Source organism: Microchirus variegatus (assembly GCF_963457635.1).
Source record: "Microchirus variegatus genome assembly, chromosome: 8".
NCBI lineage: Eukaryota > Metazoa > Chordata > Actinopteri > Pleuronectiformes > Soleidae > Microchirus > Microchirus variegatus.
The window spans coordinates 14,218,195-14,243,619 of record NC_139809.1 but is presented as its reverse complement, the minus strand read 5'-3'; the positions used below and the strand labels follow the sequence as shown (position 1 = coordinate 14,243,619).

The window sequence follows — 25,425 nt, the reverse complement described above, 5'->3', positions numbered from 1 at the left end:
GAAAGAATATTTTTCCATGTCCATTTTAAAAATGATAATACACCATCAATACTCCTCATTTTTAAGCACGAGTGCAGTGAGGCAGAGACGGGGAACTATAATGCTGAAATGCTGAATCTGCACCCTGTGCACACTTTACCCAGAAGAAGCCAACACTGCAGCCAACTGGGGACCAATGCCAACGATGCCAAACACTCAGTGATATGAATTCTCACACTTTTGTGGGTTCACACAACATGGTAACATAAATAAATAAATATATATACATATATATATATAAACAGATGCGGGTTTCAACACGACTTTATTAAGAATCCTCTCAATTCTCCCTGGGCCGCTGGGCATCATGTTTATCTTGAAAGATGAGAAGGCAACTTATTTAAAACGCTACACCCTCTCGACTCTTTTAATCAGCCTAATGCCACCAGCCCAACATGTTTCTGGCAAACCTTCTGACAAGCTGAATTGATTAATGTCTGAAATGGCTTATAGGCCACCGTTAGATGAACGGGAATGTAATTCCAATGAATGACAGGGATTATCAACTTCAGAGAGATTATGTTCCCGAGGATAACCCGGCGAGAGCGAATAAAACGCTGATGTGAACCTTCACGTCACCACGCGTGTGCTTTGTTCGTAACAAATGATTATGACATAAAAATCAGTTTTTCTTGTTTTTTTTAATAAACATAAACAAATGTAAACAAAAAACAGTGAATATACAAGAATTAATGTTCAAGTGGACTCACTCATGACGAGTGTGGATTAGAATGTCTGAAGATGAATTTTAATAGACAGCCAACCCTCATTAGAACACACTCTGATTTAATAATAATAATAAAAAAGGTGTGAAAGCTTTTTTTTTTACACACTTGTCTTTAGGAACAGTGCCATCTGCTGTTTATAAACGCTGGGAGGGGGGAGGAGGGACCACACGTGTGCTCACACTCTCAAACAAAGAGTGACACTCACTCCGACTTTACTGCAATGCAGTATGAAAAACACCCTGACAGTTTGACTTATGGATTACTGAACACCTGATTACGTGAAGCCACTTACTCACAGGATTAGACTTATCTTATGCTAAGTCGTATGTGATACATAGAGAAACGAGTCACATAGACTATACGGACAAAAGTATTCAGTCACACCTGTTAAGTAGTGAATTCCGGTCCAACTTTGTGGCCGCAGTTTGAGGAGGGACCTTGCGGTGTGTGGAAGAACTCCACACAGAGCCCTGACCTTTAACCCCAATCGAGCACCTTTGGGATGAACTGGAACAGAGACTGTGAGCCAGGTCTTGGACACAAATGCACACAGAAACACTGTTCATCTGAATATGTCATTACAGTACACGTGTCCACATAGTGTATGTGGTGTGGTTTTTACTATCATGAATCTACTGTTATTACAGCCGTCTGTATGGAAATGTACAATATGAGCATACAAAAGTACCATTTAGCACAGTCCCTAAATATGCTAATGATCAAAAAAAAAATGTTAAACCTGGTTTCCACTTCAGTCGATCAGTGCGCGTTCACGTTCATTATTTCAGTAAACAATACTTGTTTTCACATTTATGTCATTCTGCTTGGTCGGCGACATTTCACCACGCAACCGAGGGGAAAAAAAGCACTTGCAGCTTTCAGCAGGAAAAGTTACAAATTGCTAATTGCTGCTTTAAAGGGGGAAAAACTAGGAATAGTGATGTTGTAAAAGCAAAGTCACCAGAACCACACCCTGGAAGCTTGGAGTAATAACTGCAGCAGCTGCTTCTTCGTGTGTGAGCCGCTGCTTTCCAGTGCTAAGAAATACATATATGTGCATATTTAAAAGGGTCCAGTGTGTAAAAATTTTTAGGGTGCCATTATTTTAAATTTGGCAGAAAAAGAAGATTAAATAGTTATACGCAATTATCCAATGTTTTTCTTTACCCCAGAATGAGCCTTTTAGGTAACACCTTATAATAAGTGCACACTATTAGCATTAGTTAAGCATGAATAAATATTAGTGCTGTCAAACGTTAATGTGTCAACGGCGTTTAACGGCGTCAATGTTAACGCATGACACGTTTCCATGACGACTGACCGGAAAAAGGTGCGCGTGACATCATGCTTACGTGACTCCGGATTGTTAAAATGAGTATCTAAAGTAACGCTAAACTTTAAAAACAGAGGCACACATACGCAGTACACAGGTACGCTGGTTAATTGTAGTGCTGCTCTTTTCGTTTGATAAACAGATTGCTCCAGTTCCACTGTAGGCGCGCTAACCAGCGCTAAATGGAGCTAATGCAGCTAACGGAGCTAACTGGTAAATGGTGCCTGGACTCTGGTGTCGTGTCATTTGCGTCTTTTTCTGGTCAGTCGTCATGGAAACGTGTCGTGCGTTAACGAGCGCTAACCATTTGCACTACACTAATAAATATTGAATTCATCATTTATAACGCATGAATACTCATTAGCATGTCGTTTATAAACACAGTTGTAAATGGTTTACTCATGTGCTGAAGTGTTGGCGGTGTTGGAGGTGGATGCTGATTGGCTGCTTGACGACAGCAGCTATTTGGACACTGTTTCTCAGCTGATGGGATGAGTAAACATTTATAGCTGTGTTTATAAGCCACATACTAATGAGTATTTATGCGTTTTAAGTGATGAATTCAATATTTAATCATGCTTAACTAATGCTAATAGTGTGTACTTAAATGTTACAATAAGCCACAATAAGAGTTTTGACACTAACTGAACGCTACATATGTTCTCCAACACTTGGAAGGGATGATGGGCTGGGACACAAAACTTCACCAAGTTTTACCCAATCCCAGTCCTCAGGGACCGTAGTCCACTGCACGTTTTACATGTTTCTCTTCTCCAACACACCTGATTCAGTGGTCCCAGAGGACCAGGACTGGGAAAAACACTGAACAGTGCAAAATAATAATAATAATAATAATAATAAGGCTCATCAACTGCATAAAAAGTGTGCTGTAATGCCATGAAAACCAATCAGAGCTCATCTCTTACCATTCGTTTGAGTTATGTGCAACTTCAGTCATGGAATCTTAACTTTAAAAACAAAAGAAACATGCCGGTCAATGCCGTTACAGGAAGTCTGCGTCATCCGTCAGTGCTTTGAGGTGAGAGTCAGGGTGGAGGAGACGCGGAAGATCTGAGGCAGCATGGTGCTCAACTGGTAGAACATTTCCTCTGAGATACTCTGTGCACACAAAGAGACAACACGCAGCAGTGAGCAACAAGGCGCCGCCACCACACAATGTCAACATTAGACAGCGTTTCATTTATTTTATGGCCATTAAAAGCCCCAAAGTTTGGTGCACAGCCAGCTGTTCGCTCAACGTCGCCGAATTTTTCTCTCCCGAGGGAAAACGATTGTCAAGACGCTGAAATGATTTCTGCTCCGGCAGCTGCGACTTTATCGGCGACCCGGGTGTCTGTACTGTGTCATCCTGAGCGCTACGATCCATCAAATCAAGAATGTCAAGTTATTAATCTTTAAGCAGCACCTGGCGTCGCTCAGCATATCGGAATATATTTAGCCACCGTGTGTGTGTGTTTGAGGTGTAGAAAACAATGGTGTCTCAGTAGGTGCTGTTTTGAATGATGTCTGAGCATGTAGTTGACAGGAAGCCAATTCACTCCGAGTTCTTTGATGCCGGCGTTCTTTTTTATTTTTTTATCATCTTAACCTGTCAGCATGAGATCAAGCTTCAGCCTCTGCTGTCCTGACAAACCACAAGAGCTATAGGTAAACAACATCCACCTAAGATAATCTTTCAACCAGGACTAAGGGTCACCATTGGCAGAAAATCTTTTATTTTACACGGATTATCTTCCTAAGAATCTTACAAATATAGTAGGAGACCCTGGATAATAGACGTGGATTTCCACAGTGTAATTATTTCTTATTTAATCACAGAGCTGTAATCACTGGTCATATGAAGCGAAAGCTCTGTAATTTATGATTTATCGCATTATTTTTCATGCGGTCTTTCAAAGGTGTGTGCTCACGGTGTCCCTTTAACGCACAAGGCCTTAGATGGTGCTTTGGTTTAATCCCCTTTAATTAAAATTAAGCCTCGCTCGCGGGATATTACTCAATAGATAATTTTCTCCCTGTAAATACAGGTGTGGGTCCATTGTGCTCTCTTACCTTTGGCACCAGAAACTGAACAGTGCGTGATATCCCTCCATCCCACGAGGCCATCTCCATCATGAAGCCTGCGAATGTTACACATTAAGATAACTGTTAATTTCACCAAAATCTTTTCTAAATTATACTTGAAATACCACATCTAATCCTAAAAACATGTTGATTATGCTTTTATAGTGAAAAGAATAGAAATAACTGATAGATCACATTTTAATTTGAGCACAATTGCTAATAAACTCTTTAACTTGGCTTAAAGTCAAACATTCACGTCACCTTTGACACATTTGAACACCAGCTCAGCTCGCTTTAGGCACCATGGTATGGTCATCTCCTGTAGAGAGACACAAAAAGAGAAAGGAGAACAATGAATACACTTGCATATTTTTATATTTCTTATGTTATATCATAGTGTAGTACTGTCTGCTCCCAATCCAAGTGAATTTCTCTCAAATCTAATCTAATATGATGTGCACCCTGGTCTAAAAGAGGCACAAAGATTGACTCTGTGAATAGAATGTAATAGAAAGAAATCACATAATGTGAATCATAAAATGTGTTTTAATGTGTATTAATCGATTACTAAATTAATTGTCAACTATTTTGGAAATCGTTTAATCCATTTGAAGCTTTTTCCATGATTAGATTTCTGACAGATTTACCTTCTTAAATGTGAATATTTCTTTGCTCCATGTAACAAAGAAATCATTAAAACTGAATCATCTTTGGTTTGTGGACAAAACAAAAACGTTCAAGAACATCATCATTTCCAGGTTTGACAAACACTGATCAACATTTTTTAACATTTTATGGATCGAACTATTAATCGTTTAATCGAGAAAATAATCGTTAGTTGCAGCTCTACTTTCATCTCGACAGTTTTTTATAATGTCGTACATTAATTAACATATACATTAACATTCAGGCATGTACAGTATGGGCATGTTTCCCCGTGTTAAGCGCTGTTTCTGTGTCAAAAATAGTGTTGACGTTCAAGAAAATACAACAATTAAACTACAAAATATATTCTAAATGACACTGGTAATGATTAAAAATGAGCTGTTTAAAAAAAAAAAGGCTGCATGACTCAGCCAATTTGGGTCAAACTCAAACTCTGGTCATGTGACCCGGAGTTGAGTTCAGCAATTAGAATGAGAGTGTGTTTGTCGCGTCTCGCATACGTCACGTCTCATCTGCCGTCAGTTTTAAGTGTTTGCCTCCTGGCTGCTGGCAGTGACCTCATCGAGGTCCCGCCAGCCCCTTTTTTTACCTCGTGGAAAACATGCTGCTCTCATTCCAACTCAACAAACTGGATCCACGAAGTGTCAGCGAGGCTCATGTTAAGGTCCACGTCAGCTAGAGTTTACAGTCATTAGTCCTCATAGTGTGAAATTAAGATTGTTAAATTGCTGTAAAGCAGCTGACGCGAAAAATAAAAGAACAGATGTCAAATTGTGAGTCACCGTGTGCAAAACTGCCACCCTAAATTAAGAAGCGGTTTCAATTTCCTCTTCGCAAACTCTAAAACAGGTCTTTAAGTATCGCCGGGCAACTCCTGAGCATCTAAAACAGTCTTTTAACTGCAGTCAACAGTTCATCCAGACAAACTACTTTATGCCAAAACACAAGAATAGGCATGTAGAAACAGGCAAGCATCCCCGCTAAGTGGAAAACAGCAGAGAAAAGGAGAAGACGGATGGAAAGTTTTGGAAGCAGAAGCTATCAATTAAAGATCCTCTGGTTCCTGAGGCTTCCGAAGTTCGAAGGCTTTGGTTATGTAAACAAAAGGCTTATGATTAGACATGAGGAGAAAAATTGCACTGGGGCAAGTTGTGGCACGAGCGCACTCCAGGCAGCAGCCTCGCTGAGAATTGACTTTCCATCTCATGGGGATTCTCAGTTCATTATGGGAGGGAAAACACACCAAATAAAATGTGATTTTCCAATTTCCATAAAGAAAAACCAACCGTATATAGATCTAGCCTAAAACTGTGATTAAATCAAGCTTAGAAGGCTCTCTGTGTCCTCTCCTCTCTACTACTGTGTGAGCACAGACGGTGAGAGGCACTAAGTAAACACAACAAGTTTACTGCTCTCACTGCTTTGACCCTGCTGTCAAACCCGGGATATGCTCAGTAATAGGCTCCAATTCACATAATCGGGGCATAGAAAAGCCAGGCTGAGTTGATGCAGAGCATAAACAAACAAAAACTGAATGAAAAAGAGGAGGAGGAGGAGGAGAAAAGTGTCACTACATCCATTAGTGTCTCAGAAAACATGTGGAGCCAGCAGCAGCCTTTCAAACGATTACAAACAAAAGACCGAAGCAGATAAGAGAAATATGCAGAGAGAGGAACAACACAGAATGGAATACACTCTTAGAAATAAAAGTGCTAAGTAGAACCATATAAGGTTCTTTGGCTTGTCCTCATAGGAGAACTCTTTTTGGCTTCAGGTGGAACCTTTAACCCTTTATTCAGGAAAAGGGTTTTAAAGGGTTCTCTGGATCAAAAAAGTGTTACCAAAAAGCCTTGATTTGTCAACCTCAGCCCTTGCAGAGTCTTTTGGAACCCTTATTTCTAAGAGTGTAGTCAAATTCTGGTGCTGAATTTTAAAAAACATCTAATATTGTTGAACAGAACAAAAACATGCTGGAAAACAGTGGAAAATAGAGAATGAAAATAAAAAAAATATGGGTTTTGGGTTCAATGGGTTCAATAATTACATTTTCTGGCTCCATATTTAGCCAATTTTCTTTTTTCCCTCCATGTGATAAAATGTCACTATTTAATAATAATGATAATAATACAATAATAATAATTAGTAAATAATAATCAGCCAATTATCAAAAATGGCAAATAATAATACAAAAAAAATACACATACTAACATACCATAAACAAGTTATTATAACCATTTATTACACTATATATTTTATTCTATTTAACTATATTTAACTTTTTTTTATATAGTCTCAGTGTTAATATCTTTTTATATTGTACCGTTCTTGTTAATGCATGGTTATTATTTATTATACTTATCTTTACTGTCTTGCTGCTGTAAATTTCCCCACTGCGGGATGAATAAAGGACTCTCTTGTCTCTTATTTCAGTTTTTATAGTTTTTTTTAGCCACTTATTCATGACCAATTAACCATTATCTTATTATTGCTGCTCTGAGCCGTCTATTTTTAACTTATCTAATCGCATAAAATTCTATTTTTACTTACTTAATTTAACCTTTGTGGGTGATCATGCTCTTTGAATCACAATAAACACAGTTCAATGCTGTATATCCAGTACAGTTTTCACATACAATGGCATTATGGGATGCAAGTACCACTGGTTGAGATCTTTGAGACACTTTTTTTTAAAGCAAACAAACTGTCAAAAGAGTAAAATTAAATTATGATGATGGTCGAATGGTTTCATGATCACATTATTATATTACAGTAATCCTGTTGTACGTCAGCCCCGACACAGAACAAGCGTGACGACTAATGAGTAAAGCGTGTGTTTGGGAGGGAAGGAATGCACGTAATCACAATCATCACAAGCGTTTACGACAGCTATTCTTACCTCGGACATGTCGTGGACCAGCAGCAGAGGCACGGTAACCGTGGTGATGTCGTGCGTGCAGCAGACCTTCAGGATGTTTCTGAGGCCCATGATGGCCGGGTCGCGTGCCGTGATGTTCCCCGAGCGGACGTTGTCGTCCACGCACAGGTGGAAGACGGCGTGGACCTCTGAGAGGTTGGAGTGCCGCGAGATGTAGAACTCACCTAGAGGGGAAGAGGAACCATAGAAATTATTATAAAATGGAAGACAAGAGGGGTTTTTAACAATATTGTGAAGTCAATTTCCATCTCTAAACAACTGTGCCGACTCTATTTTAGACTCTTTTTCCTATATCTATCTATAAATGTGGCCCTTTCTGCATGTAATTTGCATGTTGTGTGTGAGCGTGGTTTTTCTCCAGGTTCTCTGGTTTCCTCTCACAGTTTCCTCCAAGAATTTGGAGATTTGGGGATTAAGCAAATTGGACTCTCTAAATTGAGTGTGGGAATGGATGGTTGTTGCCCTGTGATGGTCTGATCCTCATGTGGAGGATAAAGCAGCAGAAGATGGATGGATCTACACTCTAAGAAATAAGGGGGGTCCTTCTACAAGGGCTGAGGTTCTGAAAAACCCTTTCCCAAAGAAAGGGTTTTTCAAGGGTTCTTGGTAACACTAATGGTTCCAGTAAGAACCATTTTGATCCAGACAACCCTTTAAAACCCTTTTCCTGAATAAAGGGTTTCAAAAGGGTTCTTGGTGGAACCCTCCAAAAGGGTTCTCCTATGAGGACAAACCAAAGAACCTTATATGGTTATACTTCCACTTCTATTTGTAAGAGTGTATAAATGCAAAGGACGTCTGTCTGTTAATGGCATAAATGTCCATCGGTTCATTTGACCAGATTCAAACTTGGCAGGTGACTTACTAAGGGCGCAAATGTGTGCAGTACCGATTTTGATGTTGTTAGGATAGGAAATACAACACATATTAGTAAAAGGAGCTGCTTTCGCCACATCTCACACCAGTGGATATTTCATTCAACTGTCTGTTAGTCGTTTGACAGGCTTCAAACTTGTCATGTGACTTACTAAAAGAGCACCAGTTGTTTGGGTAAGAAATGCAAGAGAAGAGAACAGTCAGGCATTGCACCAGTTTAAGATGAATTGCAAGTGTAGGCACTCGATATCGCTGAAGGGGACGTGGACATTTCCTGTCCTGTGTTTGGTCAAAGTCTCCCATCATCACGGGGCCGGATTTCCCCCCAAAAGCTGGAAAGAAGAGCTCAGAGGTCTCAAGCCCTCATTCTCTCTCAACAACATGGAAAAAATGATGTCGCCAACCCAGGCTTTATCTTTTACTCATGTGAAGAGAATATACAACAGTATACAGTATGGATAAGAATTACCTGGTAAGATGTTAGAAGGGTTCCTTTCAACATTTTTGCTCTTATCATCGCCTCCGTTCCTTGGAATCTCTGTAATAGCAATGACATAAAAACATTCAGTATAAATCACATAAAAGAAAATCTAATGTATTCTAATGTAGGCTTTTGAGCTTGTAAGACTAAGTTTCTATATACAGATCTACTCTGTGCAGCACTTTGTGATAAGGATCTCGACATTGTCCTTTGTCAACTTGTGAACAGTGATGTAAAGTGTCCGCTATTTCCTGTCCGTTTAATCCCACTCTCATTCTGCTGGAATCCAACTTTTTTTTTCCTTTTCATAGTCCAACACAGTTATAGTAATCTGTATATTTATACTTTATACTTCATTTTCACTCATTTTTGATGTTGCCAAACCACAAATTAAATCAGAGATCATCGTCAAAGTGAGTAGAATTTGGTATAATTTGCAAAAACAAACACAGCTGTGGTGGAACAGCCACCTGCACCATGTAAACAACAACATTGGTGATCTAGCAAAAATATAAAAACGTCCTGGCAGCCAACTCTTCGTTTTCACATTTTGAGATGAGCTGTACACCTAAGATGAAAGTCGTATAACCTGCGGCCTCACAAAGCTTCTCTTTCTCATTTTTCCTCCCCTCAGTGTTTGCACATGAAACCTGTGGCTGCACTAAGAAAACGCAGCTCCACATCTCACCAGGTTGGTCTTTATTCTTGCTACTCCGTTGTGCTCTGGCGTAGAGCACCACCTGCTGCACCTCGTCCAGCTGCTCCTCCAGACAGGGAAAGTGGAAGTCTGTGCACTCCTTCGCCACGGTTGCAAAATCTACAAAAGAGGTCAGGAAAAGAAGAAGTGTGAATGAAAAACTCACATGACAACATCAAAATATGACCAACTGTGTGAATTGTTGGAAAAAAAGGACCAAAATAAAAACTCAATTAAGTACCCTATCGTTCAAAAGTTTGGGGTCAACTCTACGGTTTGTTTGTGTTTTCCATTAAAAGTCACACTTTTATTCATCAAAAGAGTTGCAAAATGAATAGAAAATATAGTCAAGACATTGACAAGATTAGAAATAATGATTTTTATTAACTTTGCTTTCATCAAAGAACCAGCAAAGTAGCTGTGCTCACATCATTGCACAAGGGTTTTCAAGGGTTTTCTAATCATCCAATAGCCTTCTAACGCCATCAGCACAATGTACCATTAGAACACTGTAGAGAAATGGGCCTCTATACACCTATGTACATATTCCATTAAAAAACAGACGTTTGCAGCTAGAATAGTTGTTTATATCCAGTATATTAATTGAAAAAAAAAAAGTGTTTTTCCTTCAAAAATAAGGACATTTCTAAGTGACCCCAAACCTTTGAACGGTAGTGTATTTCTGCTCATGTAGTTTTTATTGGTGGAGAGTTATATTTACACTTCAGTTCATTGTGGTTTTGTAGATCGAATAACAATCCATCCTCGTGTGTATTTACACCTTTACTTACAAATGGTCAGGCGCTATCCGATTGCAATCCGATCGCAGAAAACACATTATTGCCAGGATCATCTGCCAAAATCAATTCTTGCATTTCCACGGAACATCATGAATTATCCCGGTGTCATGTGATATTGAGAATGTCCACTGACCTCTCTTGATGCCGCTGTACGAGTTGACCCTGTTGTCGACCAACAGCACCAGACCACAGAGCGAAGACGAGTACAGCGAGAGCGCCGTCTGCAGCCGCCGCAGCTTTGCACCGCCGCTGCCGTGCCGCCGGTGTTTGCAGAAATCGAGCACGTCGGCGCGCACCAGCCGCAGGTTGTGCATCGTCTTCAGCTGAGCTCCTGTTAAATAAGGAAATAACAGCAAATACACAAAGTAAACATTAAACATGCATTGAAATGATGAAGCTACGTGTGTGAATCGTGGCAAAGAGGAAAATGTTGAGTCACCTAAGTGTATGGTGAAGCTCTCCTCCAGCTGAGGCTGCTCCTCAAACATCCTCGAGCCAGAATCTTCCAGCTCTGACAGCTGGTAGGGCTGAACCTTAATCTCCTCACTATAGAAATATAGAAATCCAAGAAAAACTAACCAGTCAAGGGAAGTTTTACAACCAAATACGGCAATTCACGACACACAGCGACAGAAAACAACCTGAAGAGTTTAATTAAAGGCATATTTTATGACGATTCCCAACACCTACGGCTATGTTTCACGTGTCACGGACAAATAAAACAAAGGAAATAATACGGTTCCTGTTTCTTTTTAGGTTAAGCACTTAAAAGAAGTTGAATCACTGTTCGGAGAGCTCATGAAAAATGATTAAGTCCCACCACAGCGGAGTCAGCACATTGTTGGAGAAACTCTTAGTCTGGTGGTTTCTGTGTTTTGGTTTTGATGAAAAGGCCAATAAATACAGGGTCAGACAGTTAGACCTGGATTTAAATCAGAAATGCGCAGCGCTTCATTTTTCACAATCCCCATTAGATCAGTCGTGACTGATACTCGGGAGCTAAACATCGATCATCACTAAGGTGAGTTTTTTGGACCTTTATAATGAATAAGAAAATGTTGCCTGTGCTTTGTACATGGGTCAATTTGTGAGCTTCTCCTCCTCAGCTGCATCTTAGCTGGTCCTCCTATTTTCTTTAAATCACCCTATCGCTCTTTCAATGCGTGATCATTCATAGTACAAATGAAGTATGGAGGCTAATAAATCTCAAAAACACCCAGACAAGCCCGAGCAGCTAAGCCAAAGCCGCGCCGTCAGTGGGTAAAGACGTGACGCTCTGTCACTGCCTTATTTTGACAATCCAACTCAAAGCTGCTTCATGTGCAGAATTCACTCGTCCGTGTCGGCGCTGCTGCTGCTTATCTATCTCTCGCTACTCTCTAATTCTCCAGACATCAGAGGAATGTGCAAAGATAAAGACTTGTTAACAGGCTCTTTTGTTCAAAGATTATACACAAACAAAACTCACTTGATTTTGCTGCTGTTGTTGGATTTCTGCAGATCCTGGTGCAGCTTGATGACCCACTCCTGGTACTCCTGCTTCTGAATGCAGGTGACTTGCTTCAGCTCGCTGCCCCACTTGTTCTCCAGCACCTGGTGTAGAACAAGACAATGTGTCGATGACTGAATGATCTGAACCCGTAAAGGAAGAAATCTTTATTCATGAACAGTGTGCGGTGAACAGAAAGGCTCTCACCTGCTGTGCGTCGAAGTGCTGCGACGCGACTGCATTTACGTCGTGGTCACTCAAAGTGTTCCCCAGCTCGTGCATCACCTTGTCCATTTCAGCTGCTTGTCTTGAAGAAAAAAAAGAACATATATAGTATTTACTAGAACACGGATACTGGAGCAGGACTGGACACATATTCATCTTTTTTTGGTGAAAAATAGAGTAAAATAGTGTGAATTTAAAAGCTGCTTGACTGAAAATATAGATTGGTGGATGTTTTCCTTCTCCCTCCACAGCAGCTCAAAATAAACACCAATGGTTGGTTTATGTAAATATTTATCAGCAGTTACAGTTCAACAGGAGTTAATAATAGAGATAGATAAGGGGTGTGAATTTTGTGTTGTGACTCCCGGAAGCAACAATAACATTTGCCAAAACCATAAATAAAGGCGGCAACCACTGCGACAGAGTACACTTCACCTGACTCCAACTGTGTCGGGGTTTGAGTCAAAATCGCCCTCTAATACGTACATAGCATGACTGAATACAACACACTATGTAATAGGTACAAAAATGAACACACATGAATCCCAAACACCAACCTCTCCTGAAGCTTCTTAATCTCCATGTCTCTCTCACTGATGAGCTCAGAGATGCTCACAAAGTAGTTGTGCTCCAGGTTGAGCAGAGTGTCTGAGGCCGGCGAGTGGATCAGCTCATGGTAAACATCGGCAAAGTCCTCGTCCCAGCTGGGCTCTTCGGGCCGAGCGTGCTCCAGGGTCGTCTTAGACGGTCGCAAAGGAAAAGAGAAGAAATATGTGAAGTTTTTTTCTTATTTTGAAAGTGGCACCCGCTCTCTAGTTCACACTGACTGGTTACAGCTTCCAAAATCTAAATATTTACTCCTCTATGACAGTAAATTCAATGAACAAGGATCCAATGTAATATTTGCAAACTTTTAAGGAATAATTTTAATGCATTTTTGAAATTGAGGAAATTATCCATTTGCCCTGATTCACTTTGACAGTGTGGTGACTTCATTCAAAAAAACAAAAAGTATCTTGAAATGACTTGAAATGTTCTATAATAATAGTCAGCATCACCCTGAACAAGGATCCGTTGAAAATATTTGCAAACCTCCTAAGGAATAATTCTAATGAATTTTTGAAATTGAGGAAATGATCCATTTGCCCTGATGCACTTTGACAGTTGACAACAGGACATTTGATGACCTACAATTAGAGCAACAGAACAATATTTAGCGTCTAATCTTCTCTATTTATACAAGTTGAGGAATCTTCGGACCCCAAACACGGTGGATTCTGGAAAGCTTCCATGTGTATTTATGGGTGGCTGCAGTAAAATGTTGAGTGGAAGCCAAATGTAATAAATGTCTGAGTGCAGTGGGACAGAGGTGCTTCACAACATTAAGTGAGATAGCCACAATCTTTTTTTTTCAACACCTAGAGCAAGTGACCGCAAAGTATACATGTGTGCTTCTCTTTGAAATCAAATCAACCAAACCGACAGCCCGTTAAATTCAATTAGAAAATCACAAGTCCACCTCCATTCTCGCCTTATTTTGAATTTGATCTGTAAGGGAAAGTGATGACTCCATTATCAAATGTGTGAAACCACCAACACGTAGTGGATCGCTGGGACGAAAACGCAGCCAAGTGTACCCAGCTGTAATGAGGCAGAGAGACACTGAATGCAGCACGTGGGCTGACGGAATGAGATTTCTCACAACTCATGAATAACCAATTTACAAACGCTGGGCTACTACTTCATCTGAAATGGCTCCGATGGTCCGTGTCCGCCCCGAGGTAAGCAGGAGCACTCGGGGACACTTCCGAAAACACTCAGCTGTGCTACTACAGAAACACAAGAGTAGTGGATATACAATCGGGGTGTGTTGAGACGCCATGGTCTGAAATTAACTTTCTGGAACAGCTGCCAAGAATAAAAGGGTCATGTACACTTTATAAATAGACAATTTTCACTGGTTATTAAGTTTTAGAAATGTGTACAGTGCTTAACAAAATCTATTAGACCACCAACCAATGTACGGTTTATGCCACAGCTGCATTGGAGATCATCTAAATCATTTTTATGTTTCTGTAATACACCCGTGTGTAGAAGCTCTTTAACCGAAATTATATTTTTAATGCTTATTTTTATTCATAATTTAAAAAAAAAAAAAAAATGATGATGTCAAATTATAAATATGTCAAATTATAGTTATTTACTTGCATTCCTGAACAGAAAAATGTGTTTTAGTGGTTGAATGTTATCCTTTATTAATTAAAGAGCCAGCTCAAATTTAGATATACAAATTTAATTTGGTAATTGCCAAATAAATAAAAATACAATTTGAAAGATTTCTAAAATATTGATGTTTTCTGGTTTGTATGTTTTTTGTTGTTGAGGTTTTTTTTGTTTTTATGGTTTATATTTAAGCCAAAATACTGAGTATTTGCCAAATCATATATTGCAAGATACTCAGCTGTAGTGAGAGTGAGCACTTGGCACCATCTAGTGGACGGAAATGTCAATTGATTTTTGTTATGCTCACCCACAAAAAGTTTAATGTGTATTTGCAACATTAGTAAAACATTTATATGCTAAAAAAAAAAGCAAAATATTATAGTCATAATTCACAGTATCTATTTTTTCCCCACCTATAGATCAGGGTACTGCACATTATTTATTATCTGATAATTGCTTTTCTGAATTTTACCTTATCCAGGTTCAAATAATCTAATTAATCCATTTACATTACACTGTAATATTCAGACTATTGTCTTAATCAGATTAATGTTGTCCATAGAAACATAGTAAAAGTTTACTTGAGGAATAAATTATATATCTTATTATTAAAACCTCACATCCTTCAGTGTACAACAGTCGTGATTTTGTTTAAATGTAAAATGAGTTCTCTTTCAGGCATCGTGTGCAAAAAGAGTTCATGATTGTAAATCAATGAAATGGTACATGACTGATGGTGGATTTCAGGCACAGTTAACGCTTTGAAATGTGTGATCACCTCCATGTAAGACCTGGTCCAAGCACTGGTGAGCTGGTTGACATCCACATCCCCTGTTGTGAGTCTCTGCAGGGCCAGCTCTGCCTCTCTGTCATAATCCAGGATAGTCTCGCTCTCAATGAAGCTGGAAAGTGAGGTTTTTAGCTCTGTGGGACGAGGAAAATGAAACAAAAAATAAATAAATAAATGAGTTGGTTATTTTCCATCTGTTCAGATTTCAAACAAACAGCATGCCTGCTGGGATCAGTGTTTCTCTCCCAGGAGGACACGAGAAGGGACTTTATTTCTCTAGATTCATTTCAAATAAACTAAATCTCAAATTTCCCAGTTCCAACTGTGTAGATTTGGATTACAAATTTGAGGTGTATGAAATAGAGAAGTTTGGTGAGGACAGAGGGTACTGCCCTGCACCAGTCTGATATTACCTGTTATAATAATGATTTTTATTTGCCTAATTCCTGGCTAAGATGAAAGAGGCATATGATATCACATTTGCAACTTGCATGCAATGTTTTGAAAACAAAAAAAAACAGAGGTTTTTCTTATTATTTTTATTATTATTATTATTATTATTATTACATGCAGAATTCTTCTCTTCTGTCTCAGCTCTTTCACATTTCCTGAATTCTCAGATGATTTTTCATCTTCTTCAATGTGAATATTAGGACCAAAGGATTACTCGATTAATCGAGAAACCTACACCAAACGTATTACCAACCAAATAACCCCTAGAAATGTGAAAGAGAATGATGCATGGATATTAAAAAGGTATACGAGGAGCTGCGTTCTTACCGTTTTCGATGTAGCAGGGTATTTTATGCAGCAGCATCAGGCGTCCGTGAAGGTCACTGATGTTCTCTTCAACAGGAAACTTGAGAGGCACCTTGAGGACACAGTTGTGTTTTCCTGCCCTGAACTCGAACACAAACTCTTTCTCTGCAGCCCCGCCAGATTTGGTTTTATTTTTCTTCATGGTCACAGCTACAGTAAAAAAAAGAGACAGATGTTAACTGGTGTAATTAACACGGGTAGAAATACAGTACTGATTTGTGTTTAATTCTGTAAACCTGTCAACCTGCTTAAGCCACCATTAGATTATAAGACATTGTTTGGCAATGCTATAATGACCATACCGTATTTATTGCTCATACACTTTATTGCAGAAAACAACAACTTTGAGCATTACATACACATGTTGTATGAGTTTAATAGATAGAAACTTTGCTGATATATGAGACCAACTCTCAATTACATAATTCCAAGCCAAATGGCCAAAGATCACAGAATTTGACAGACAGAAAAACAACACAGTGCTCATGGTGTCCTGAGACTTTTGCACAAACAAAAAAACCCTTCATCAATCATGACTATCATGAGAAAAGTGTCACAATTACTTTGGACCAAACAACATACATATGTTTAGTGAACATTCTAAAGTGAATAAAAATCTTAAATCCTGATAAATCGTACAGTCAAGGAATTAACGGGAAAAAGATGCAGACTCTAACTTTCAAAATAAATCACTCCAATGTTGCCAGTATTTTCTCTTCCCATGCGTGAAATATGAAGGATTCACAACCATTGTTATTATTATGAATATTATTATTACTACAACAAGAATCCATCACGATCTGAATGATTGTGTGATAATATCGTTTATTGTCCCATCCTTGACACCACATTGGGTCAAAATATCGATTTGGTGATATATATTGTCCTTCCTCATGCAATACGATAATCAGTGATAGAGAAAGCTACATTTATGAGCACCAACCACGTTAAATACATAGACTTTATGTTATGAATAAATAGAGAAGACAGAAATCGTGATGTATCACAATATGATTGTGTTGCAAAATATATTTATTATCACACAATCGTTGTATCGTGATGTGGTACCATGGACCAAGTATCGTATCCTATTTTATCGTGATGTACAAGTACAATAAACACAGAGATACTATTCATTATAATAAACATCTTGCTGAAGTCTAACGGACATGTGTTTTTTTCATGTTATATGCTGCTCTATAGCAGCTAGGTTTAGCCTGTTTACGTTCATACAGAATTAGCTCCAGGTTAGGCTAGCGGTAGAGCTAACGTTTAGGAAACAAGCGAATGACAGATAACAACAATAATAACAATAAGGGATAGGCACAACATATCAAACTATCTGCGGGCTCTGTGTTCATATAAGTGTCATAAGATGCAGACTTGCCTGGGTATGAATGGACAGTGTATTTCCTGTTGTTGAAAGCACGGCGCTGCTGTTTTGGTACAGTCAGCTGACGAACTACCTGCTTCAGTTCAGAGTACGTGTCGGCAGAAGCACTTTCTTCTATTTACTGGGTGTGTTTTTGTGATGTATAATATATCATTACTAATGTAGTATGTGTTTAAAAATCAAAACAAATACCATCACATTTTATTAAATGGTTTAATTTGCGAAAAAGTGCATATTTAGATACTATTGCGCGAATCTGCTGTCGACAATCACAGATTGAAGGCTCTCCTTGGGCACTGTCTCCCCCTGCTGGCCAGACGGCTGGTTGGTGGATCGTGCAGAAACCATGGATGTATTAAGAACGAGATAGAGCAGTTTTTTAAAATATATATATATATATATTAGTTATTTATTTAGTTATTTACTGTATGCTCGAACACAGTTGTGACGTCACTCTGGAAATAATATGTTTGTGGACTTTTATGGCCTTTTGGAATGTTTTACGAATACGAAACTCCATTAATTAACAATATAGAATACAAAGATCTATAAAAGCTTGTGTCCATGTCTCGGAGTGTCCTATGGACACTTTTCCATGCGTCTCTTTTGCTATTGTGCTCAATGGGAAATTCGTTTTTGGGCCCAATGAGTATTTTTTTTGTTGCAGTACCGAGAGTGGCCACCAAGGCAGGGGAGGCGGTGTTCTGTCCAGTTCTTATAATACATCCATGGCAGGAACCCATGGATGGGGAACTATAATTGGGGCTACCCAATTTAACATTATCATAATATAATTCATTATGTAATAAGAAAATAAAGAACGAACATATGAAATGTTTTGTAAATATGGTCTGCAATAACACTGCACCGTTCCCAATGTGAGACCAATAAAGGAATGTCTTATTTTATGTTATAGAAAGTGTAGCTTTATATGTTATACATACTTTCTTATTGTATCGCTTGGTTTTTGGCCTTAACTCAATGTTGTTCATACTATAACATCTCTGCAAGCAACAACTCAAACATACAGTTGATAAAAAGCAATTACAATTAATCATGTATTTTGTATATTTGTACACTCGTGTTAAAAAAAAGTGTAAGACAATGAAACATTTGTGTTAAGTGGCTTTTTATTCAATATTATATATAATACAAATAGTCTTGGGAGGCGTACTTTCCGGCGTGCACGAGCATATATGCGCGTGTGTGTCTTCTTCAAGTTTGAGTCGGCAGGGAACGCACTAAAAATGGTCCTTGATTCAAAATCCGCAAAAACCCATGTCTTAAACACACGCAAAAAATAGCGAGTAACAATTTCAGAATATTAATTAATAACAACAACATGCTAATTATGTGGGTTAGTAACCATTTGTTGACTTTAAAGGTTTTTATTAACACGCTCTTACTTTATTATACGCTACTGTGTGTGTGCGACTATTTGCACACGCTCCCTCTGACGATTGAACCGTCCCGTCATACCTCGCGTGGCCAACGGCTCTCTCCACAGAAAGCTGGCTCATTGAATTATTGTAGCCAGTCTGTTCAGCTCGTTTCGGGCCAATAACTTGGAGCTCGAAAGGTCGGACTTGCTTATTACACATCTACGAGTCGCCGCACTCTCCCCCGGCCCTCTGTTTATCTCGCTGCGGCGGTGGGGCGTGCTTTCCTGGGCTCGCTGACTGGGTTTGGTCGGGGAGGCAGGGGGAAGTACGGAACTGGTCCCGAGTGATGATGGAGCTGGAGTCGGCCAGTAATAGAGGCGAACTGGGAGCAGTGGGAGACTCGGGGCAGCCACCGACCCCGAGCAGACACGAGAAGAGCCTAGGGCTGCTCACCACCAAGTTTGTGACTTTACTACAGGAGGCAAAGGACGGAGTGTTGGACCTGAAAGCTGTGAGCATGCAGTCTGTAGTCTTTGTTGTTAGCTAGCACATGTCATGTTGAGCCTGCCCGCTGTCGTTAGGCTACATACACACTTTCGTTAGCTCAGCTTGTTAGCCTAGCCTAGCCGTGTGACAGGCTAATTTGAATGGGTAATACCACTCTACTTGTAGCTTAGTTACTTTTCAACACCCGCTCGTAACATGCTATGTTAACGCTTCGCGGAGAAATGCAAATCAAAGATTATAACCTGGACTTTGAAAAATCAGATCGATCCCTCAGACTCTGCCCCCTGCGGATTCAAAGTTTTAAAAGTGGGTCAGCTATTGTCGTTCTCATGTGAGCTAACTGCTTCTTCACACATGAACAACTTTACTCTGATGAGTTAACATCGTGGTCATTTCAGAACACATTCTTCTTTGGTTAATTTTCACTCATTCAAAAAACATGTACGTGCTTCATGGACACTGTTTTTCTTTTTCTTGGGCGCAGCTATAAATAACATGATATGTGTATATATATTGTAAGATCATTTATTAGCTAACATATTTTTAATGAACTGTTGACATAATGTATAACACATTTATTGCATATTATAGCATAGTTGCTGAGCAGCATTTTTATAGTATCAGTCTGACACTTAAGTCCAATAATTAATACATCTTGAATGTAATATTTATGTTCAGGTAAACCAGGTTTAATCTGAATCCCAGATTTATTTAACCAAAATGATATACATGCCAAAGTGCAATGTAATAGCAACACTGCTTGGGGTTTGTTTTCTAAAATAACCAGATGGCAGCTTGACCAGCCAAGCATTACTTGATATAACAGAACAGTTTCTTTTTCACACTGTGACCTCAGTGACTTGGCAGACCGATTGGCTTCACGGCTGCTGACACTCATGGTGGCACTGTGTTCTAACTAATAATACTAATAAAATACCAGTCACATGCACATTTTTCTTTCACTCCCATTTTCATCTGCCCAAGGGAGAGGAAACACTTGGAGTGGAAACGTCCACCAAGGTCACAGTTTCCTTTCCCAGTGTCAATATCTTGCAAGGTTAACAATCCTTTTAAAAGAAACACTGTTAATCCCTGTCTAGATTACCACCGTAATCTAATCGTTTATTTTTCAAGCCATAACCTACATCCTCAGAAAATTGCATCCGAATCCAAACACCCTATATTGGTTTGTGTTATGACACAGATGTTATTTAACATCCAACACTGAGCTAAAGACAGAAAACGTATTAAAGATATGTCTTGTCCTTCACCTTAAACAATAGAGATTGGCATGATTGTTCCATGATAATTCATATTTAGACTCAAGAATTTAATTTGAGAACTGTGGCTTAAAATAGTTTTGCACTAAAGCGTGAATAATAAAAGGTCTGGTAAAAGGCCATTCACCTTTGTTGTCTGCGACTCCCACAGCCTCACTTAAGTTGACGCCTTCATTAATACATCATAAATCTGTTACGTCAGCTACTGAATAGAAGCCCTTAAAGTTAGCTGTCATTCAACGGGTCTGTGAACACAGTGCACTCGCAGCACCCTCTGTCAAAGCATAGACTTATCAGCACCAGCCATATGCTTATCATTTTTATAAACACATTGGGCTGTCATGACAGTTTAAATGACACTAATTTGGGTGGTAAAACCTCATCCTTTTTTCTTTTCTTTTTTTTTGAAGCATTGAACTTGTTGGCCTGTACAAAAAAAGGAAATGGCAGTTATCTCTATTGTATGTTCATTGCTTTTGTCCTGTCATCCAGGCTGCAGACACATTGGCAGTGCGGCAGAAACGCCGCATTTACGACATCACTAATGTGTTGGAGGGAATTGGACTTATAGAGAAGAAGTCCAAGAACAGTATCCAATGGAAGTAAGTTCACTGTTTTAGTAAAATCACACAATAACTATACTTTAGATACTTACTCAAAACAAAATACACAATTGAGTACAAACTTTGATGTCCTTCTCTGAAATATGACCTTACTCAGTGAAGTGCTACAAAACCTTTATTGAATCTGTATGATAAACATGCTCATGACTGGGACTGTTAGGACTGTTTTACATGAGGCTGTTTCAGGTTCTATAACTGACAATCTCATTTGCACATTTCTTATCAAGAAGTCGTCGTCGCTGTATTATAATTTCATGATTACACAAACAAAGTGGTCTAACAAATAGAAAAGAGGCTGCATCCGGCTGCTCTTGCAGAGCTATAGATATGAACGTTATCACAGAAAGTCTGGCTTTGCTCAGTATTGTACATTACACTTCTGACAGTTGTGTTATTACATACGTTTTTTATTGTTGTTTTGGTCTTTTATTACTCACAAACAGATCTAAAAATCAAAATTCTAATGAATTGTGAAGGAAAAAAATCATACAAGTTGTAATATATAAGTAGTTGCAAAAAAAATATGTTATGTGTAGCCATATCTATCATATCTAGGCTCTAATATAAAGGTGATGGGTCAGATGGATAAATGTTGGATTGATCCCACCCAGAAACTAACCTGTCCTGACCCCAAGTAGCTTCCAGTTTCAAATGAAATTGGTTGTGAATGCCACACAGTTTAAGCAAGGTGGACTTTAAGCAAGTCAAGATAAGTCGAGCAATGCATGTGTACATGAGTTAGTCTTTGTCTGTCCTGACGCAGCCTGAATGCATCTTTGTGTTTCAGGGGCGTCGGTCCAGGTTGTAACACCAGGGAGATTGCAGATAAGCTGATCGATCTGAAAGCGGAGCTCGATGATCTGGCTCTCAGGGAAAATGAGCTGGACCAGCAGAGAGTCTGGGTCCAACAGAGCATCAAGAACGTCACAGACGACACCAACAATAGTCCATATCCTTCACTGATTGCACACTGTCGTCATTATGTGTCTGTAATACTTTAATACATGGAAAACATCTCATGAATTTGCAGGCTCTAAAATCGGCTCAGGACAGAACCAGGTTATTAACTCCAAACAACTGTATGTACTGATGCACAGCCGGGGCTGTGTCATCCCGGGATAAGGTGCTCATAAAAAGAACGACATACAGTAAAAACATTTTGCAATGGCATATGGCACTCGGTGGCACACAGCAACTGTAAACACCATGACAAAACAGTGAAACCTACCCAATAGCGATGCCATCTGGCATCTTATAGTGGATTATCCTGCCATGGCCCATACTCTACATCCCCACAGCTTCTGCCTGCTTTGACAGCCAAAGCGCACATATTTAGGTTCTCTGTCCTGGTCATTTGAAGGTGCACTCCACCGCTATAAGACATGAAAGTCAGAGAGAGTCGTCTTCTAGACACAGGGATAGAAGTCTGAGACAATAACCTGCATTATTTCAAGTTATTTCGGATTGGCATTGTACATTTTTGAAGGAAAACCTGCTAGTTAAGTAACATAAACTGCTTCCATTGACATCACTGACCCTTAACACGTTTATACTATGGCATTTATAAAACATGAAGACCTCTGTGGAGCTTTCAAAGGTATGTTTTCATCTATACTTTGCTAGTTTTCAGTTTCTTTACTCTTGCATTTGTTGCAACCTTTTCATAACTCATAACCTCATAACCACCTTTTTTTGGCAGGTGACACACTCCTTGCAATTCGTGCGCCCATTGGAACACAACTAGAGGTGCCCATACCAGAGTCTGTAAGTTGTGTTTGGACCCTTCATATATATATCGATGTCAAGTCCACTTTTTGTTCCTTCTTGTGTCTCAGACTGCGTCTTTGTTTGTTCATATCCAGATCCTCAATGGTCAAAGGAAATACCAGATCCGTCTCAAGAGTTCATCTGGTCCCATCGAGGTCTTGCTGGTGAACAAGGACCCGTCTAGTGCCTCTCCTGTCGTTGTGCCCGTCCCTCCTCCAGATGACGTCCTCCAGAACCTCCCAGCACCAGCACCTATCGCCGCCGCTGCCTCCCAGGTCCACAAAAATGTTAGCATTCACTATGTAGAGCATACTTGTTAAGTGTCTCTAATGAGACTCCGCTTTATCTCTTAATGCCAGCTTTGCTTACTTACACTGAACAAAGCAGGCAAAATAACACCAGCCCACGAAGTGAAGAAGCCTCTTGAATGAGACTGTTATGCACTGTTATGCACCGTTATGACCTTTGTACATCTTTCCACTCCTCAGGTCCCTAAAGCAGTTCCAGTCGCTTCTATAAAGCCTGGTCCTGCCTCAATAGCAGCATCAACACCAGTAACAGGTATCTTTTAAATAAACTTTCCCCTATAACATAAATACCTCGTCTCATGTTTTGTTATTGTTCTTTAAACTGGACAATGTTATTACCATAGTCATTCACAGTGTCTCATCTCTTTGCTTGCTTTCAGAAGTGACAAGCACCGCGCCGCTCACACCAACAACAGATACACCTGCTGCGGTCACTCAGCAACTGCAGTCTTCTGCGTCATTAGACGGGTCTGTGTCCTCGTCCGCCTCGGCGGTATTTGAACCGATTAAGTCGGATCCCTCTGAATGTGAGTTCCTCAGTTTCTCAGGCTTTTGCTGGCATTGGGGCACATCTTGATTCCAGAGTTGTTATTGTACATGTCAAAGTGGAATCGATCAATGCATGACTGTTCAGCTTTTGTGAAATGTTAATTATACCAACTACATCCACTTACCTCTTCTTTTTGTTCACCTAACCGTCACCTTTGGTTTCTCTCTAGTGCTGGACTTCCCCAAAGACTTCTCAGAAATGTTTGACCCAACAAAAGGTAACAACTTCTTTGTTTTCTCTAGATTTGGTTATTTTTCCCCCTCCAGTGCTTGTACAGTTACTCACTGCTTCCTCCCTCAATCTCTTTCTCTCTCTGACAGAAATTATGAGTGGAGATTTGTTGGAGGATTTAATGGCATCAGAAGGTACGTTTGCTTTTTGTTTAAGAATGCATCGACTGCCTGTTATCCACATTACAATGCTGTTCCCTGCATTCTCTTCTAATGGACTATAAGCTGTGAACAAAAAGTCTCATAACATAAATTTTCAACATCGTTGTTTCTCATTAGGGTGTTTTAGGAATGCAGATTACTTCTGAAGTTGTAATTGTCTTTGGACAGAGATGATTTTTATCTGAAAACACTGCTTTCAAATGGAAAATGTAGTAATATAGACGTAGGCCCAGTGAAAGAAACTACCTTTTGTAACCTATGTAACAAAGAGGCTCTTGAAGACATGCGCATGATGTATGTGTCATCATTTCTTTCTTTGACCTCCAGTGTTCTCGCCGCTCCTCCGCCTGTCCCCTCCACCCAGCGACCACGACTACATCTACAACCTGGACGAGACAGAAGGCCTGTGCGACCTCTTCGACGTCCCTATCCTCAACCTCTGACCTCCCGAGTCTGTTGTCAGTGCAAGGAAAACAGTTGCCCTCACATGCTGATCTCTCTCTCTTCGTTGTGTACCAAGTTTTTTCCCATCGCTGTCAGGGAGGGAAGGTAAGGAGAGGTGTGCGGGGAACGCCAATATTCAAGGACACCTCTGCACCGACACGGCGAGCTCAAACCGAGCTCGGTCAGACGGTAGCTCGATGTACAGCCTCATGAAGAAATACAGAACAAAACATTTTTATTCACTGCTTTTCCAAGGAGTCAAACGAAATATAGACAGATGACTATATTTTTGGATTATAGTGTATTATAAATCTTCACGTTTTTTTGTGTGTATTAGCTTTCCTGTGTGCTTGTGAGCGAATGTGTAAGCATACTTTACACGAGTGTGGTTGTGAGTCTGTGTGCGTCTGCTTCTTGTCTTTGAATTGAACACTTGCTTATTTTAAGTCAGACACCTCCAGGAAAAGAAAGAACGAAAGAAACCTATCAGAGCACAGCCTTCATCTCCCAGGCAGCTGCTCACTTGTGGCTTGAATGAGTTCAAAACACAACTGGTTAAATATGCACTGTCCTCATGTACATAGAGAATATAT

General features: G+C 39.6%; 2 protein-coding genes across 4 annotated transcripts; one reads left to right on the top strand and one right to left on the bottom strand.

The window, feature by feature from the left end:
- Positions 1 to 3,126: 3,126 nt before the first annotated feature.
- ferry3 (FERRY endosomal RAB5 effector complex subunit 3) lies at positions 3,127 to 16,328 on the bottom strand (the record flags this gene model as incomplete). Of its 2 annotated transcripts, XM_083893366.1 has the most annotated exons (13): positions 3,127 to 3,219; positions 4,174 to 4,241; positions 4,447 to 4,504; positions 7,748 to 7,950; positions 9,132 to 9,190; positions 9,825 to 9,960; positions 10,774 to 10,971; positions 11,080 to 11,186; positions 12,109 to 12,233; positions 12,337 to 12,436; positions 12,912 to 13,093; positions 15,356 to 15,501; positions 16,148 to 16,328. In XM_083893366.1, the coding sequence occupies 13 exons, from the start codon at positions 16,326 to 16,328 to the stop codon at positions 3,127 to 3,129; spliced, it is 1,656 nt and encodes a 551-aa protein (XP_083749492.1). The 2 variants fall into 2 exon arrangements, with proteins under 2 accessions (XP_083749492.1, XP_083749493.1); XM_083893367.1 differs by lacking the exons at positions 9,825 to 9,960; positions 12,912 to 13,093; positions 15,356 to 15,501; positions 16,148 to 16,328 and having other exon boundaries at positions 10,770 to 10,971; positions 12,337 to 12,423.
- Positions 16,329 to 19,172: 2,844 nt separating this feature from the next.
- e2f4 (E2F transcription factor 4) lies at positions 19,173 to 24,880 on the top strand. Of its 2 annotated transcripts, none has more exons than XM_083894206.1 (11): positions 19,173 to 19,472; positions 21,241 to 21,350; positions 22,159 to 22,320; positions 22,925 to 22,968; positions 23,071 to 23,135; positions 23,234 to 23,413; positions 23,627 to 23,699; positions 23,827 to 23,973; positions 24,166 to 24,213; positions 24,317 to 24,361; positions 24,716 to 24,880. In XM_083894206.1, the coding sequence occupies exons 1-11, from the start codon at positions 19,308 to 19,310 to the stop codon at positions 24,829 to 24,831; spliced, it is 1,155 nt and encodes a 384-aa protein (XP_083750332.1). In that variant the 5' UTR covers positions 19,173 to 19,307; the 3' UTR covers positions 24,832 to 24,880. The 2 variants fall into 2 exon arrangements, with proteins under 2 accessions (XP_083750332.1, XP_083750331.1); XM_083894205.1 differs by having other exon boundaries at positions 23,234 to 23,425.
- The last annotated feature ends 545 nt before the right edge of the window (positions 24,881 to 25,425 follow it).